General features: G+C 41.0%; 1 protein-coding gene across 4 annotated transcripts in view; it reads left to right on the forward strand.

Annotated features, from left to right (window-relative positions):
* Positions 1-16,537, forward strand: part of XYLB (xylulokinase) — a 125,784-nt gene that overhangs the window by 31,757 nt on the left and 77,490 nt on the right. For all 4 annotated transcript variants that reach the window (XM_075922826.1, XM_075922827.1, XM_075922825.1 and 1 more), the window contains exons 9-15: positions 3,693-3,811; positions 5,532-5,613; positions 7,932-7,972; positions 8,413-8,528; positions 11,754-11,869; positions 13,127-13,200; positions 16,318-16,414. In XM_075922826.1, coding sequence (XP_075778941.1) covers positions 3,693-3,811; positions 5,532-5,613; positions 7,932-7,972; positions 8,413-8,528; positions 11,754-11,869; positions 13,127-13,200; positions 16,318-16,414 — 645 coding nt within the window. The remainder of the gene's footprint in view (positions 1-3,692; positions 3,812-5,531; positions 5,614-7,931; positions 7,973-8,412; positions 8,529-11,753; positions 11,870-13,126; positions 13,201-16,317; positions 16,415-16,537) is intronic.

Consider the following 16,537-nt stretch of genomic DNA (forward strand, 5'->3'; position numbering starts at 1 on the left):
GGAGAATAAAACTGAGCTCTGGAGAAATGTTTGGCTAGAGTTTCCCCTACAATATGTACCAGTTCCGACTTACATACAAATTCAACTTAAGAACAAACCTACAGTCCCTATCTTGTATGTAACCCGGGGACTGCCTGTATTTGGAAATAAATCTCTGAAAAAAATGGTCATATAACAGACCTACTCTTCATTTCTATAAGTTTAACTTCAGGTCACATAGGCTTTAAAAAATCCTGTCAAGTTACACTAGAGCAGTGTTTTGGAAACTGTTTTGTGGAATCACTTAGAGAAACACATTAACTGGCCTCCCCAGTTAGTTTATTTACTGGCACCGCAGAGCCTCATGTCTCCCATTGGCTACATTTCACTTTTTGCAGCCAAGTGGAGCGGTGGAAAGCGGTGGCCTGGCCCACGCTGCTTCCCGTGGCTCCCATTGGCTGCAAAGGATGAAACCGAGCCAATGGGAGCTGCGAGGGTCCATGGCTGCAGCACTAGTAAATAAACAAACCGGGGTGGCCAGTTAATGTGTTTCTCAAAGTGATTCTGCGGAACACTTTTAGAAACACTGCACTAGAGGACTAAACAATTTTGTGACAGATTGAGTTATAGAGATCCTCTTGCAGCTGTCACTGATGGACAGATCATACCTCCTGAGTCCTCCTACCTGTCGTCTGGATACCCCATCACTCTGTTCTGCTGAGCCAGAAGCTCCTCCAGCAAAAACACAGAATTGGGGTAACCACTCCCCAGCATAGTAACACAGACTCTGATAACTGTTCAGCTCTGGGAGGGAGATACAAGGACTTGACAGCACCCAGGAGCACAGCCCCAAATAGGGACCAAAACTCCAGATAAATCATTCTTTGTATACAAGTTTTACACACAGAAAACTCATAAATTCATCCTCCTTATCAGTGAAAGAGAGAGATTCACAGCTGTTGCTTCCCCCTTCCCCAGATAAGAATTATTTACTCTGGATTTCATAATAAACAAAAGTGGTTTTATTAAGTATAAAAAGTAAGATTTAAGTGGTTGCAAGTGATAATAGATACATCAAAGCAAGTTACTAAGTAAAAGTCAAGAACACTAGCTAAGCCTAATAATCTAAAAGAAATTGTTACACATAATAATTTCTCACCTCAGTTCTTATTTAATGTAAAGTTCTTCAGGCCAGAGCATATCTTCTCCTGACCTGAGTCTAGCTGCTTAGCTGCACCTCTGTTAGAGTTCTTTTTATTTCCTAGTGCTTTCATCTATTCTCTCGAGGTGGGTAGCTTTCTGTGAAGTCAGCTGAAGACAATCATTGTTTGCCTCCCATCCCTTACGTAGAATTTCCCGAGGGCCGGAACTCTTTGTTCAATTCCCCCTTCTCCTCTATGGAAGAGTATTTTCTGTATTTGGTGGTGGTAGTTCTGATTGACCTCAGGGAAGAGAAACACATCTCATGTCCATGGAAAGTGTGCTGTGTCGAATTCCTGCTGCTGAATCATAGGGCAAATTAACCATCATATAATTTATTAAGTATATTTAATTTGCATAAAAGGAAATTGATTCAATCAAATGCATTTAATTTCATTTACATATCACTAACTCAAGTAAAATGTAATCTGAATTTCTTACGATGTAGCCTGAGTTATTCCAGTGTCTCAAAAGTGTATAATACACTCTCTTTGTAAAGCTGGGCTGGGTTATTTGGTTTAAATATACCTTACGTACTTACTGTTGGATATGTCTATAAAATGTTAAGACACCAAAGTGCAGAGATCTAGCATATTCTCTCTCTCTCTCTATGTATGTAAGAGAGACAGAATGCTTGCAGAAGAGGGGCCGCACTGGCAGTTGGGGTTGTTTCTGCACCCTATGAGCACTGTGGATGGGGGCTGTTTAATAGCTTTAAATGACTTGGAGCAGAGGAGGGTGTTAAGAATTACGGTGTGGCATCTACCTCAGTGCTTGCATATCCAATAATTTCATATACAGTTACCTTCTGATAATACGGCACCTTCAGGAGCCAGGGGGTGCCGGATTATCAAATATGCTGGACCATCGGAAGGGGGGGCTATGAGGCGTCTGGGGTGGAGAGGGGGGGGTGTGCCCCATGGTGCTATGGGACCAACCCGGCAGCACCCCAGCTGCTCTGTCCCCAGCTTACTAGAGTCAGCTGCTGGTCAGTTTCAGCAGCGGCTGAATCGGGGAAGCCGGGGGCAGAGCAGCTCCAATTGTCCGGCTGCCCAGAGCACTTCTGGGTTCCAGATGGTGCCGGACCATCAGGAGTGCTGGACCATTGGGTGCCGGACCACTGGAGTTTTACTGTACTTGTATGGGGGATGCAGAGGGGCCATATTGCAGTCTAGTGGTCTGCCAGTTGCTTGGGGAGTGGACTACTTTTCATTCCCTCCCTCTCCAGCCCCACAAAACTCTATGGAGAGCCTGATCGCACAGTCTATGTGCTGAGGGCAAGTTTCATTCTCCCTGTATGTATGCAAGTGTCTAAAGGTCAGTAACACTGAGCAAAATTCCACTGGTTTCAGATTTACCAGTCATTTTGAACAATGACTGAGTTTCTGTCATTGAAATAAGCAGGTTCTTGGGCTAATTAGCTATAAAAGCAAAAATGTCTTTAGCACAGGATAACATTATTAGTAAGTTAGCAGGATTCACCTCTGGTTATTAAGAGTGCAGTGAAATATCTAATTAAATATATCTTAGATTAGTACAGGATATGAGCTGTCACAGTTGGTGGTCAGTCGATCATGAGTTTTAAAAATGTTCTTTTTAGCTAGAGGAGAAGCTGGAGCAGTGTAAATGGAGTTACCTCAGCTCTAATCCTGGCTCTGACAGAGAGTCACTTATGTGGCCTTTGCCAATCATTAAGACTGAATTAAAAAAGAATCCAGTAATTCATACATTAAATATGATTTTTGAGGTGCTGAGTACCCGCAACTCTCATTGAGATCAACTCGACTTGAAGACATTCAATAAGTCTGAAAATCATGTCTTAAATGTATAAAACTGAACACTCAAAATTTGTATCACACAAAATTAGAGGTTATTTTTTAAAATTTGGTCCATGACAAATCAGGATCAGTTTTCCCCTTTGGAAAGGGGGTAATAATACAAACATAACCTTACAGGGATTTTAGAAGGATTAGTAAGGGCTAAATGATGGACTAAAATCACCCCCCAAGCTAGGTACAAGGCAATAGTACATACCACCTTTGTAGGAATTCCTGCAATATTGTGCCTCAGGCACAATTCCCTTATGCAAAGAGAATGCAGTTGCTGCACCATCCTTTGATTGCGTGCAGCATGTGCGTCTCATTTTGCTGGCTAGTATTGAGGGATTGCAGGTTCTATGGATGTATTCCCCACCTATTTTCACAGTCTAGCCTCACTGGTTGGAGGGCAAGAAGTTTGGCTATACCTGGCCCCTATGCAGTGGGAAAGATTTCTAGCCCTTTCCAAAATGAAAACTACCACAGAGTTGTGCGTTGGTAACAGTACAGCATCCCTGAGCTCTGCCAAGCTGAGACCATTCCATGTCAGTATTAAATGTCCCATGTTTGTGTATAGTTTTTTCTCTGCCTTTAGCCAGGTGAAATCCTCTAATACAGTATCTTTGTTTTCTTTTCATTAATGTAGTCTCATGTTTCAGGGTTTACATCTCATGTTTTTATGCTGTTGTCTGCTAGGTTCTGGAATGAACTTACTGCAGATTCATGATAAAATGTGGTCCACTACCTGCCTTAGTGCTTGTGCACCAGGATTAGAAGAAAAGCTGGGACCTGTTGTGCCATCCAGCTCAGTACTGGTATGTGCTTGTGGAGGATAACTGCGGATGAACAAGGCACTGGAACATTTCAGGGGTGTGCTCTGTGTGTAACAGTAGGGTCCTCGTGATCTATGTTTGTAGAGAGAGGCTATGCTCCAGTAGTAAGCTCCCTGAGCTGTTCTGACTGACCTAATATGTTCAGGAGTACTATGGAACTGCATTCCAGAGCAGGAGTGCTGATAACTTTGAAAGGATGCACAAGCCCTACTTTGGTGGCTGTTGGCTGTCACTATTTTCCCCAGGGTCTTTGCATGCTGCGGATACAAAGACTAAGATTGTGGTGACCCCGTTAGCAATGCTCAAATGATAGAAGTCTCTCTTCTTTCCTTGCACATCTGCGAACAGTTGTTTGACTTAAGAGTGAATAATACTGTATTTCTAACACTGAAGAAATACGATTATCTGACATTCAAGCTTCTCAAGTGCAGTAGAGTATGGTAGTTATAAAGTTTGAAGGACTCATGCAATAACTTCAGTCAGTTATCAGGTTTATTAAAAGCCCTCTGTTCCCCTAGCATATCTTTGTTATATTGTCAAAACAAATCTGGCTGAATACCTCTTGAAATAGATTGATTTGGTCTGATCAGTACCACCAAAAGAAAGAAGAGTCTTTGGCTGCTATTTGTTGGTTTTGTTATTGGGGAGACATGAAAAAATGGAATCCTTAACCATAAAATAAAAGATAATCACTGATGAACATTTATATCGTGTGATGGTGATGCATACTAGTTGTGTGTTTGCATATCATTCTGTATTTCTGTCTCATTTTTAATATTAATATATACGTGGATGGGGAACATGTGCATGTATGTGCTGAGTACCTGGAAGGAGATCTCAAGTCAAAATGCTGCTGTTGGCTTCATTTCAGAATTTGATCTGAGGGAGGTTTTCAGGAGGTTTACTTGTTGGTATCTTATAAAAATGTTAGCTCAAAAATCTCTAAAGCACAACAGTATAAAATAAATGTAAATAGTGATTGTAACTTCTATAGAAGTACTACAGAATTCGGATGTTAAATATCGGTTAATTAAATAGTTGATTAACTTCATGAATTCTTATTGGTTACTCGACTATTCTGTAGTCCCTTGCGGTGAGGCTGGCAGCCAGTGCACTCCATCCCCAATCCCGAGGAGCCCCTTGCCACTCTACACTTCTGCCTCTTTATCAGAGGCAGCCTGTGGGGTCCCAGGCAAGAGCTGGTCTGCGAGGGGAGCCAGTTTAAAAACCAGCTCCCCTCACAGACTGGCTGCCTGTTGCCCCGTGCTGTTGCCTCTGATATAGAGGCTGCAGTGCAGGGTGGCAACTGCCCCTGTCCAGTGGGGGTCTGAGCTTCTGGACCCGGTGTGAGCCAGATTGCCTGCCTGCCTGCCTGCCTGCCTGCCTGCCTGCCTGCCCGCCCGCCCACCCACCCTCCCGCCCAGCTCCTAATACACTTTAAATGCAGAGTCACAGCATGGGTAGGTCCCAGATCCTGAACAAACTGGGGATGAGCTGGGCTGCTGGCCAGTCTGCTAAAAAAAATGTACTGGCAAGGGGGTAGGAGATGCATGTAGCCTATAGCATTAACTGATAAGCTTAATCAGTTTATCGGTTACATCTCTGCTACAGAATTAGTTGGCTATCTGAGTTATCGATGTATTTGGCATTGTGGGATTAATTTGCACTTTTCAGCTTTCTTAACATGTTGTTTACTCCTTAGGGCTCTCTTTCTCCATATTATATTCAACGCTATGGGTTTAGTCCAGACTGTAAAGTTGTAGCATTTACCGGTGACAATCCAGGTGAGAGAGTAAACAAATATGCTTCCATAATTCTGTGTTTGAAAATTGAGATTTATTCAGTGCATATTGCAATATACAGATGATCTACAGATGGTGGAAGAATGTCACACACAGGCACCTTTTTCCAACAGCTTTTGTCACTGATTCTTCTGAGATAACACACTTTGTTTGAGATATATAGTGTATAGACTCCAAATGCATCTCATCATCACTGTGCACCTAAATTCTACCTTGATAAGTTTTTGTTTGTCTACGTCTCAAAAACTTCCTTTGCCAGTTAACAGTTTCATTTTAGCTTGAGAAAATCTATTGTTTAAAGAACTTGCTTTTGTCTTCCAAGCCTGAAGGCAGAAACAGAGATCAAAGATTTACTCTTAACTACTAGAACTTTTCTTTAGTTAAGCTTTTGATCCTGTGTGTGAAGGAGAGAACACCTAGTTCAAATAAACATATTTAAAGTAAGACAAACAATTCCCAAACCTTTAAAAAGAAATCTGCCATTAAAATCTGTAAAAAGTTTTAAAAGTAAAATTCTATATACAGGAAATAAACCCTTAAAAAAGTAGCGTATAATTTCACATTCACAGTCCCAAACACTGCATTAATGATACTGCTGTGCTTTAGATAGTTACTCGTGTAGAGTGCATATATTTTTTTGAAAGGGAAAACAATGACCAGAAGACAAATGTCAACACTATAAGATATAGTGCTTAAGCCTTCCTTGAAAAAGACATCAGGAGATCAGGCATCAGAGCGCTGGAAAGTTTGTTTTTATTATTTTAAACTTCCTCATTAATCTCATTGGTGCAGAGATTTTAATGATGCCCTTTATTAAAATTCTAATTAAGAGATAATTGCAGGTCTTCAAAATTCCCTAGTGTCCAAGATGTGCTATATTTATGGAAATACAGGCAGTCCCCGGGTTACATGGATCCGACTGACATCGGATCCCTACTTACAAACGGGGTGAGGCAACCCCGCACTAGCTGCTTCCCCCCAGCAGACCAGGGAGACGCGAAGCTAGAGCTTTCCCCTCCCCCAGCAGACCAGGGAGACGTGGAGCGGCTTTTCTCAGCAGACACCTCAGCTTGAGAATAAAGGACTGAGGGAAGTGAGGTGTGGGAGAATAAAACTGAGCTCTGGAGAAATGTTTGGCTAGAGTTTCCCCTACAATATGTACCAGTTCCGACTTACTTACAAATTCAACTTAAGAACAAACCTACAGTCCCTATCTTGTATGTAACCCGGGGACTGCCTGTATATGCTTATGGAAGTTCTGAAAACTCCCATGGACTGGAGTGCAGAAGCACTATTTCTTGAAATTTTAAAATTATTTATCTGTATTACAGTAGTGCTTATGTGACCAGGGTAGGAGCTTCTTTTTGCTAGACACTGTACATATGTATAGTAAAAGACAGTTCTAATCAAAATAGACAAGTCATGGAAAATGTAGGCAAAAGGGACTGTCCTTGGTTTCACTTTACAGATGGGGAAATAAGGGAGATTAAGTGATTTGCCCAGTGCAGAATCCTGGGGAATGAGAAAGTATGACATGTCCAAAATGTCTCAGTTCCCTACAACCTGCTTCAGAAAAGTTTTCCATATCTTTTGTCCCAAAACAATCTTAAACCAAGATCTGTTGACACTGCAGATAAGAGGATATGAGCCCCATCATTGCCAGAAGGATTTTATGAGGAGTAACAGTTATTTCGAGAGAGAAGTTGCTGCTACATGGGGCGTTTTATTTTGCAATAATGTGATTTCAAAATGGCCGGACGTGATTATGCTAATTAAGCATGGGATATTTAAATTCTGTGCTTCATCAATTTCGGTACACTACATTTGCATTCCTATCTCGAGATAGGAAGCAAGTGTAGACGTACCCTAACAGCTTTCGTGGGCAAAGACTCACTTCGTCAGATGCATGTAGTGGAAATTCCAGAGGCAGGTATAAATAATACATGCCGAGTCTCTCTCTTTCTCACACACACACTTCTCTCTCTCTTTCTTTAGCTCCCAGCTCTGCCTCTTTTGTCTGGGACCCCATCCCTTCTGGGAGCCCAGATCTGGCCCATGACAACTTCCTAAAATACATGGAGTGGCCCACACCTAATTATTTCCCACCCGTGCCCTATAATGACTAACTTAATATATTTAGGGTGAATGTCTCCAAACCCTCACGCACCACTCAAGTCCATTTTGAAGTTGTGTTTAGGCCTTGGTATGATTTTCTGCACAGAACAGAATGTCATATATAATGTAGCATAAATACTTTGCATGCCTAATTATTAATTGAACTGTCTTCTGTATGTTTTCAGCATCGCTTGCAGGAATGAAACTTAAAGAAGGGGACATTGCGGTAAGTCAGTATGCATTAATGAAAAATGTTCGCATCACTGTGATTAAGGTTAGAGATACTACAGAGACTAAAATAGTAACCTGGACAATAACCTTAGGTTCTCAAATAAATCAAAATAGCGAATCTGTTGATTTTCTATATACGGGAGTCAGACCGATTCTCATTGCAGCTGTTTCTAGAGCTGGATGCAGGACTTTAAACAAACTTGTGGAATACCTGTACTTTTAAGATAATTCTCCAAATTTATAAATTGCTGGGTCTCTTTCTCTATCCGGAATGAACTTAATTGGGTGATAACCTTAATCATCATTTGTTACAATAAGAATCCAGTTCATTTAATGGTGTGATTTTAAAAAAAGTTAGCAGTAATAATAAATAGATTTAATTTAATGTCTATATTGCCTCCCATTTTATAAGTCTGCAATTATCTTCTTCTCCAGATTAGCCTTGGTACAAGTGACACATTGTTTCTTTGGATTCAAGAACCAACACCTGCCTTAGAAGGTCATATTTTCTGCAATCCTGTTGATTCTAAAGCTTATATGGCACTTTTATGGTAATGTCCGTTTACATATTTTTTCTCTTATGTTAAAAGTCAACAAAATATTTCTCGTTCCCTTTGCAAAATGATAATGAATAAAAAGTTCAATATTCTGTACAGTGTATTACAACATTTGCCTCAACATTGTGACAGTCCCATTTTTAATTTGGGGAGCAGGAGCTGCAGAATTGTGACGAATAAGTTCTGGTGCCAATATAATGGATGGGTTAATTTTTGTATAATTTGAAGTGGCTGAGCAAGAATCTAAGGCAATTTATTAAATTTAGATGAATGGAAATCAAATTCATGGTAATGGTTTAGGGGCTAAATCCTTGACCCAAAGCATGTAATCTTTGCACTATTAGTACAAAAGGGACATAACTGTACTTTAAATAGGTATCTGGAGATGTCTCTTTCATAGATGGGAAGAACTGTGGTTGTTCTGTGACATGCTGGGTGTGTAACTGAAATGTGATCCTATGATGTTGAAATGGCCCCTAGGACAACCCTGAGACTGCTCTAATTTTTCCCAGGGAGATCGTTTGGCCCGTAGGCAATGACAAGGTCAAAGAAGAAGAGAAGGCCTTTGTCTGTCCCATCAGTTGCACCAAGTTAGAGACTTTTAAAGCACTGTAAGGGTATGTCTACACTAGCCCCCTAGTTAGAACTAGGGAGGCTAATGTAGGCATTCGAAGTTGCAAATGAAGCCCGGGATTTAAATATCTTAAATGTATACCCCAAATTAAAAAACATAGCAAGAGACCTAAAAAAGAGTCACCGTGGCTTAACCACCATGTAAAAGAAGCAGTGAGGGGCAAAAAGGTATCTTTTAGGAAGTGGAAGGCCAATCCTAGTGAGAGAAATAGAAAGGAACATAAACACTGTCAAATCAAGTGTAAAAATGTAATAAGAAAAGCAAAAAAAGATTTTGAGGAACAGCTAGCCAAAAACTCAAAAAGAAATAACAAAATGTTTTTTAAGTACATTAGAGGCAGGAAGCCAGCTAAAAAACCTGTGGGTCCCCTAGATGATCGAGCTATAAAAGGAGCAATCAAGGATGATAAAGCTATTGTGGAGAAACTAAATGATTGCTTCAGTCTTCACGACTGAGGACGTTGGGGAGATTCCCGAATCTACACCGTCCTTTGTGGATGATGAATCTGAGGAACTGTCCCGGATTGAAGTGTCATTAGAGGAGGTTTTGGAACAAATAGAAAAACGTAATGTTAACAAATCTCCGGGACCGGATGGCATTCATCCAAGGGTTCTAAAAGAACTAAAATGGGAAATTGCTGAGCTATTATCTGTAGTTTGTAACCTATCCTTTAAATCGGCTTCCGTACCTAATGACTGGAAGGTAGCCAACGTGACAGCAATATTTAAAAAGGGCTCTAGAGGCTATCCTGGCAATTACAGACTGGTAAGTCTAACTTCAGTACCGGGCAAATTAGTCGAAACAATAGTAAAGAATAAAATTGTGAAGCATGTAGAAGAACATAATTTATTGGACAAAAGTCAACATGGTTTCTGTAAAGGGAAATCCTGTTTTACTAATCTGTTAGAGTTCTTTGAAGGGGTTAACAAACATGCGGACAAGGGGGATTCAGTAGATATAGTATACTTGGATTTTCAGAAAGCCTTTGACAAGGTCCCTCACCAAAGGCTCTTGTGTAAATTACATGGCCATGAGATAAGAGGGAAGGTCCTTTTTTGGATTGAGAACTGGTTAAAAGACAGGAAACAAAGGGTAGGAATAAATGGTAAATTTTCAGATTGGAGAGGGGTAACTAGTGGTGTACCCCAAGAGTCAGTTCTGGGACCAGTCCTTTTCAACTTATTCATAAATGATCTGGAGAAAGGGGTAAGCAGTGAGGTAGTAAAGTTTGCAGATGATACAAAACTGTTTAGGATAGTCAAGACAGAAGCAGACTGTGAGGGACTCCAAGAAGATCTCACCAAACTGAGTGATTGGGCAATAAAATGGCAAATAAAATGTAATGTGGATAAGTGTAAAGTAATGCACATAGGGAAGAATAACCCCAACTATATGTACAGTATGATGGGGCTAATTTGGCTACGACAAATCAGGAAAGAGATCTTGGAGTTATCGTGGACAGTTCTCTGAGAACTTCCACGCAGTGTGCAGCGGCAGTCAAAAAGGCAAATAGGATGCTAGGAATTATTATGAAAGGGATAGAAAATAAGACCCAGAATATCTTACTGCCCCTGTATAAAACTATGGTACGCCCACATCTTGAATACTGTGTACAGATGTGGTCTCCTCACCACAAAAAAGATATTTTGGCCTTGGAAAGAGTTCAGAAAAGGGCAACTAAAATGATTAGGGGTTTGGAATGGGTCCCATAAGAGGAGAGGTTAAAGCGACTGTGACTTTTCAGTTTAGAAAAGAGGAGACTGAGGGGGGATATGATAGAGGTATATAAAATCATGAGTGGTGTGGAGAGGGCCGATAAAGAAAAGTTATTTATTAGTTCCTTAAATAGAAGAACTAGAGGACACCAAATGAAATTAATGGGTAGCAGGTTTAAAACGAATAAAAGAAAGTTCTTCTTCACACAGAGTGTAGTCAGCCTGTGGAACTCCTTGCCAGAGGAGGCTGTGAAGGCTAGGACTATAATAGAGTTTAAAGAGAAGCTAGATAATTTCATGGAGGTTAGGTCCATAAAAGGATATTAGCCAGGGGATAAAATGGTGTCCTTAGCCTCTGTTTGTCAGAGGCTGGAGAGGGATGGCAGGAGAAAAATCGCTTGATCATTGTCTTCGGTCCACCCTAGCTGGGGCACCTGGTGTTGGCCACTGTCGGTAGACAGGATACTGGGCTAGATGGACCTTTGGTTTGACCCAATGAGGCCGTTCTTATGTTCTTATGTTCTTATTTGCATCTTCCCGTCCGGGTGCCATTTTTAAATTCCCCTAGTCCGAACTAACTGCCCACTGCTACACGCTGCAGTCAAACGTTAACTTGACCTAAGTACTTAGTTCAAGTTAACTGTTACACTTCGGGCTTCATTTGCAACTTCGAATGCCTCCCTAGTTTGAACTAAGGGGCTAGTGTAGACATACCCTAAGGTATTTAGACATATGTTCAATTAATATTGGTGAAAGTTGTGTGTCTAAATCCTCTAGAGTGCATCAAAATCTTTTTTAATAACCTGGGGTCCAAATGATTTGGAAAATGCAGCTTTTGAATATATGATTATTATTGTTTTTTGTTTTTAGTTTTAAGAATGGCTCTCTAATGAGAGAAAGGATCCGAGATGACTGTGCTTCAGGCTCCTGGGACGAATTCTCCAGAGCCCTAAAATGTACGGTTGTGGGAAACAATGGAAACCTAGGTATGAACCTTGACAAAGTTGGGAACTCCAGGGTTTGCTTGGATGCAATCATTATTTCACGAGTTGGGAACTCCAGGGTTTGCTTGGATGCAATCATTATTTCACAAGTAATAGAAATGAAAACTTAGGTGATGATAAAGGCCAAGAGTTAAGGAATTGGCGGGGGGGGGGGGGGGGGGAAGAGAGAGTACCAAAACATACCCAAAAATATTCTGTTTAGTTGGAAGACTAATTTTAATTTTAGCCTTCCTCTTGATTGGCCACTTAATACAGCCCCTTCTTCTGGAAACCATCTTGGCAACTGAAAACGGGATAGTACTGTTTCATTACCACACACAGAGGACATGCTATGATCTAGAGAATAAGTTAACACTTAGTATTCTGTGTGTACTTTGTATTTAGTGTCAAATTGTTTCATCATCACACAAACAGGGGACCCTTTGTTCAAGACCAGATAAGAGATTTCAGTTAGCACTAAGTTACAGTTGCCTATAATCATTTAAAAATAAAAACATAGAATAATTAAACTATTATTTTATGACAGTAGTAGTCATGAAACAGTGTAAAAATAATGAAAATATAAAGATGAACAAACAGTAAAATACAATAAAATTTGGAAAGTCCAAAATGGAAAACTTTCAGAAATTTTTATAGTGCAGCAGCCATGGACAGGTGTTTCTCACATGAGAGAGTGCTGGGGTTTTCCTCTCTCCCAGGGGCAGCCTACATACGTAACCCCTTGTTCCCAGCCCCACCGCAGAACGATAATTTAAATGAAGAAAAACAAAACTCATTTAAGTTAAGTACCCAGTTATTTTCTAGTAACCCATATACACTATTTGTATACATAGGTATTTGATTGGTAATTTCTTTTACATAGCGTGGCTGAGTTGCTGAATTTGTCTTTATTACATGGCTTGTATTTCTATTTAAGTATTAAAGGTGCCTGCCTGGCATCAGAGATGCTTTTAAAAACACGTTTTAGTAAATCAAAGGAAATACAATTCATTCAATAAACGTGTGGCCTAGAATTGGTCAGGAAACATTCTGTGATTTTATTTTGTGTCTGGAAGATGCTGTACAAAATTTGAAATTTATAGTTTAGTAAATCAAACTTTTTCTTGCTCCACTCTGTTACAGTTTTGTACTCTTATGGGCATTATACATATTTGTTATTTTTCTAGCCATTTTCTGAAATGGATAGGTTTTTTTGGATTAGAAGAAAACATGACATTCTTTAATTTGCTTTGGTTTAAGGTTTCTATTTTGATGTGATAGAAATTACTCCTGAAGCTGTTGGAATTCACAGATTCAACAGGGACAACAACAAGGTAGTAATAATATATTTACCATATTGTAGTGAATCACGTTATATTCATGATTTAAAGGAGGTTCATCCTATCTGGGCTGAGAACTTTGTCCTCTTTTGCATCTGTGATACTTGCTTCTAGATTTCATATACTGATGTGGTCCTAAGAGTGATTTTCTGAAGGAATTTTCTGGCCTGAGTCCCATGTTTGAAGGTATCTACAGTACTGACTTTGAACCCAGCTAGCTCATTATAAACAGGACAACATCTATTTATTGTGCTCCTGTGTTAGGGGACTTGGGATGTCATAGCTGAGATTAAAGGTTTGTTTTTTGTACACAGGCATCCATTTTCTGGGGGCACAAAGAAATCACTTGTTGGAGGCAACATCTGCTATATGGGAACTGTTGCAGAACAGCTATGGTGCTGTAACTATTTCTGCATATCCTTGTAGTGCAGACACAGCCAATGGCAATGGGACAGGTTTTTCTTTCACTGTAAAACTCCACCTCCCTGAACAAAGTTTGCTAGGGTGAGAGAAACTATCTGCTTTTGAGCTAGCTACGTCTAACTTGAGAGTTAGATCAGTATAGCTATAGCACTCGGGGTGTGGATTTTCACAATCCTGAGTGCTGTAGCTATGCTGATCTAACTTTTCACTTAACTTGTATTTTTTCCGTGATGTCACTATTTTTGTTAGTCTCTAAGACGCCACAGTACTACTACTCGTTTTTAAAGTTACAAACTAACATGGCTCCCCCTCTTGAGATTCATCTTCTAGTGAATCTAAACTTCATACATTGGACTTTAAGAGGAGGCCGTTATATTGTAGGACCATTCAGAAGATCTCTGAAACTATTTATCACATGTGGCAATACATCTAGAGAATAGGTGGGCAATAAGTGACCGGTTGGTCTGATGTGCTTCTCCAGGGTTAGGCCCTGGTGGACCACCAAAGTCGTTATATACCTGAGTGTCTGCAGGCACGACCACTCACAACTATAGTTGGCCATGGTTCACCATTCCAAGCCAATGGGAGCAGTGGGAAGTGATAGCCTGGCCTGCACCACTTCCCGCAGCTCCCATTGGCTGGGATCCATGGCCAATGGGAGCTGCGAGCAGCTGTACCTGCAGACTCTCAGGTAAATAAAGAATCTGGTGACCTTCCAGGAGCTAAATAAGGGAAACTACATCGAGCCAATGGGCCACTTACTTGGCAAACCAACCCAATCTCTGCTCAAAGGTTGTTGAAATGGATTGTTTCCTGTTTCAAATATTGTATAATATTAATACATTTCTATTTTGAGTTCATGTTACTGCTCGCTGTACGAGAGCCTAGGCTGTATTGGTGGCATGTTTCAGTAAAAAATGAATTGTGGAACTCTATAGATCAGTGACATTGTCCTCAATGCATTCATTTACCAGTCGTCATTCTCTGCTAGCAACATCAGAAGCTGATGCACAAGTCAGGAAAGCAGTTCTCCAGTTTTTATTCAGATGAGTTCCTGGCTCCCACCACCTGGAACCGAACTGTGGGCTATACACCATGATCCAGATCCTCACATACAAAGACTTTAAGACAGAAACTGTAAATATTAGCTGTAACTGGGTGTAATTCACCACTACAGTGCCTCCTGCTGGCCATCCTGGGAATTGGCTCTGGTTCACCGATACGCCTTCATCTAGTGACATCTTAATACCATTACTTCAGGACCCATGTCACTCTCAGGACTGTGAAGTCCGCTTCTGAACACGGCTCTCTGGCTGTGCCCCACTTGGTTCTCTCCCTATTCTGTGGTACTGGCAGTCCTCTGTCCAGCCACTTGCCTCAGTGGCAGGCTGCAGTTTGTACTCTAGCCACTTCCCTCAATTGCAAGTGGGCCAAGGGGGAAAACAAAACCGAGACTTACTCTAGGTCCCAATCCACGGATCCTCTAGTCAGCAGCCATGCTCTGTGCCATCTTCAGTCACCATTTTCTGTTTTTTTGGGCCACTTCCTCATAGCCCTTATAGCAGGCTTCAGCCTGGCAGCAGTTAGCTGGGAGCTCACTCTTTCTCCCTGCCCTTGTCCAGCACTGCTCTATGTGGTTGTCATCTTTCCCTCCTTCAGGGCAACCAGTTCTCCCTCCTCAAACCCCAGGGAGTGACTGAAGCTCTCTGTTCAGCAGCCCTTCCTATATGGCCCATCCTGGCCCTGATTGCTGTCTCTCTAAACCTTCTTATTCTCTGTTTCTATCCGCCCTTTCCTAATTGGCTGCCTCCTGAATGGCCTCCCCAGAGTGGCTTTATCCCTTCTGCCAGTGTGGGGCAGACACCCCTCCACACTTACCTTATAGTAAATGTTATTTTTGAGGTGTTCTCTGCATGTGGATCCCATGACTCCCTATTCTCCCCCGTCCCTGCCACCCAGAGACTCTTAATCTGTACTCTGGGTGGTGAAAGAACTAACTTATAGGCTCTATTGTTTATGCCCCAGGGAGGGATTCTAAGGGTGTGAAAAAGGCATATGTGATCCACAGTGGACAGAGCTGACAAAATGGCCAAACTCCTATGCAGAGGGCACATGTGCACCATGAGTGAGATCTACGTGCACAGAACATCTCGTACAATGGTTACTGTAAGATAAGCAACTGTTTTTTACAAGGGAGAAATCTCTCTTTACTACAGTGAATGAATCAGTGAAAAGGATTCGTTTTTGTTTCCTTTTTTTTTAAAGACATAGGACAAATTTAAACTTTTCTGCGTATGACATTACTTAGTATATTTAATTTTTTTCTAATGTACCCCAGAGAAGATAATGTACTTGAGGAGAATGTTATAAGCAGCTGTTGGTGTGGAGGAGTGAATGCAGAAAAATTTACAACTGGCATTAGAAACACACCCTATCATGCACTGATTTGAAGATTGAAAGATTTACCAACAGTGCCAAGGTTATGGGCTATATTCTGTCTGTCATGAGCTTCTAGAAGTCCTGTGTGTATGTAACTGACGAGTAGGGGCAGAGTTGTGACTGTAGGCTTCAAGGTGAAGACAAGGACAATGAAACTATAAATCTGTGGAGGTTTTTTAAACCAGACTCCAGCCTTGTGTTGTATACTATATAAGGTGCATGTTAATTGAATGTATTCCTCTGATACAGGTTCCAGACTTTCCAAAGGAGGTGGAGATACGAGCCTTAATTGAAGGACAGTTCATGGCCAAGAGGATTCATGCTGAAAAGCTGGGATATAAAATCAGTAAGTGTGATTAAAAAAACCCATCAGAGGTAATGGAACCAAAGATTACTAAAAAGAGTGGTTCTGACTTTATCATGTCTGACTGGTACAGAAACTGATGTGAATTTTGACTTAGGTTCTTGT

This window comes from Pelodiscus sinensis, chromosome 2 (assembly GCF_049634645.1).
Source record: "Pelodiscus sinensis isolate JC-2024 chromosome 2, ASM4963464v1, whole genome shotgun sequence".
In the NCBI taxonomy this organism is placed as follows: Eukaryota; Metazoa; Chordata; order Testudines; family Trionychidae; genus Pelodiscus; species Pelodiscus sinensis.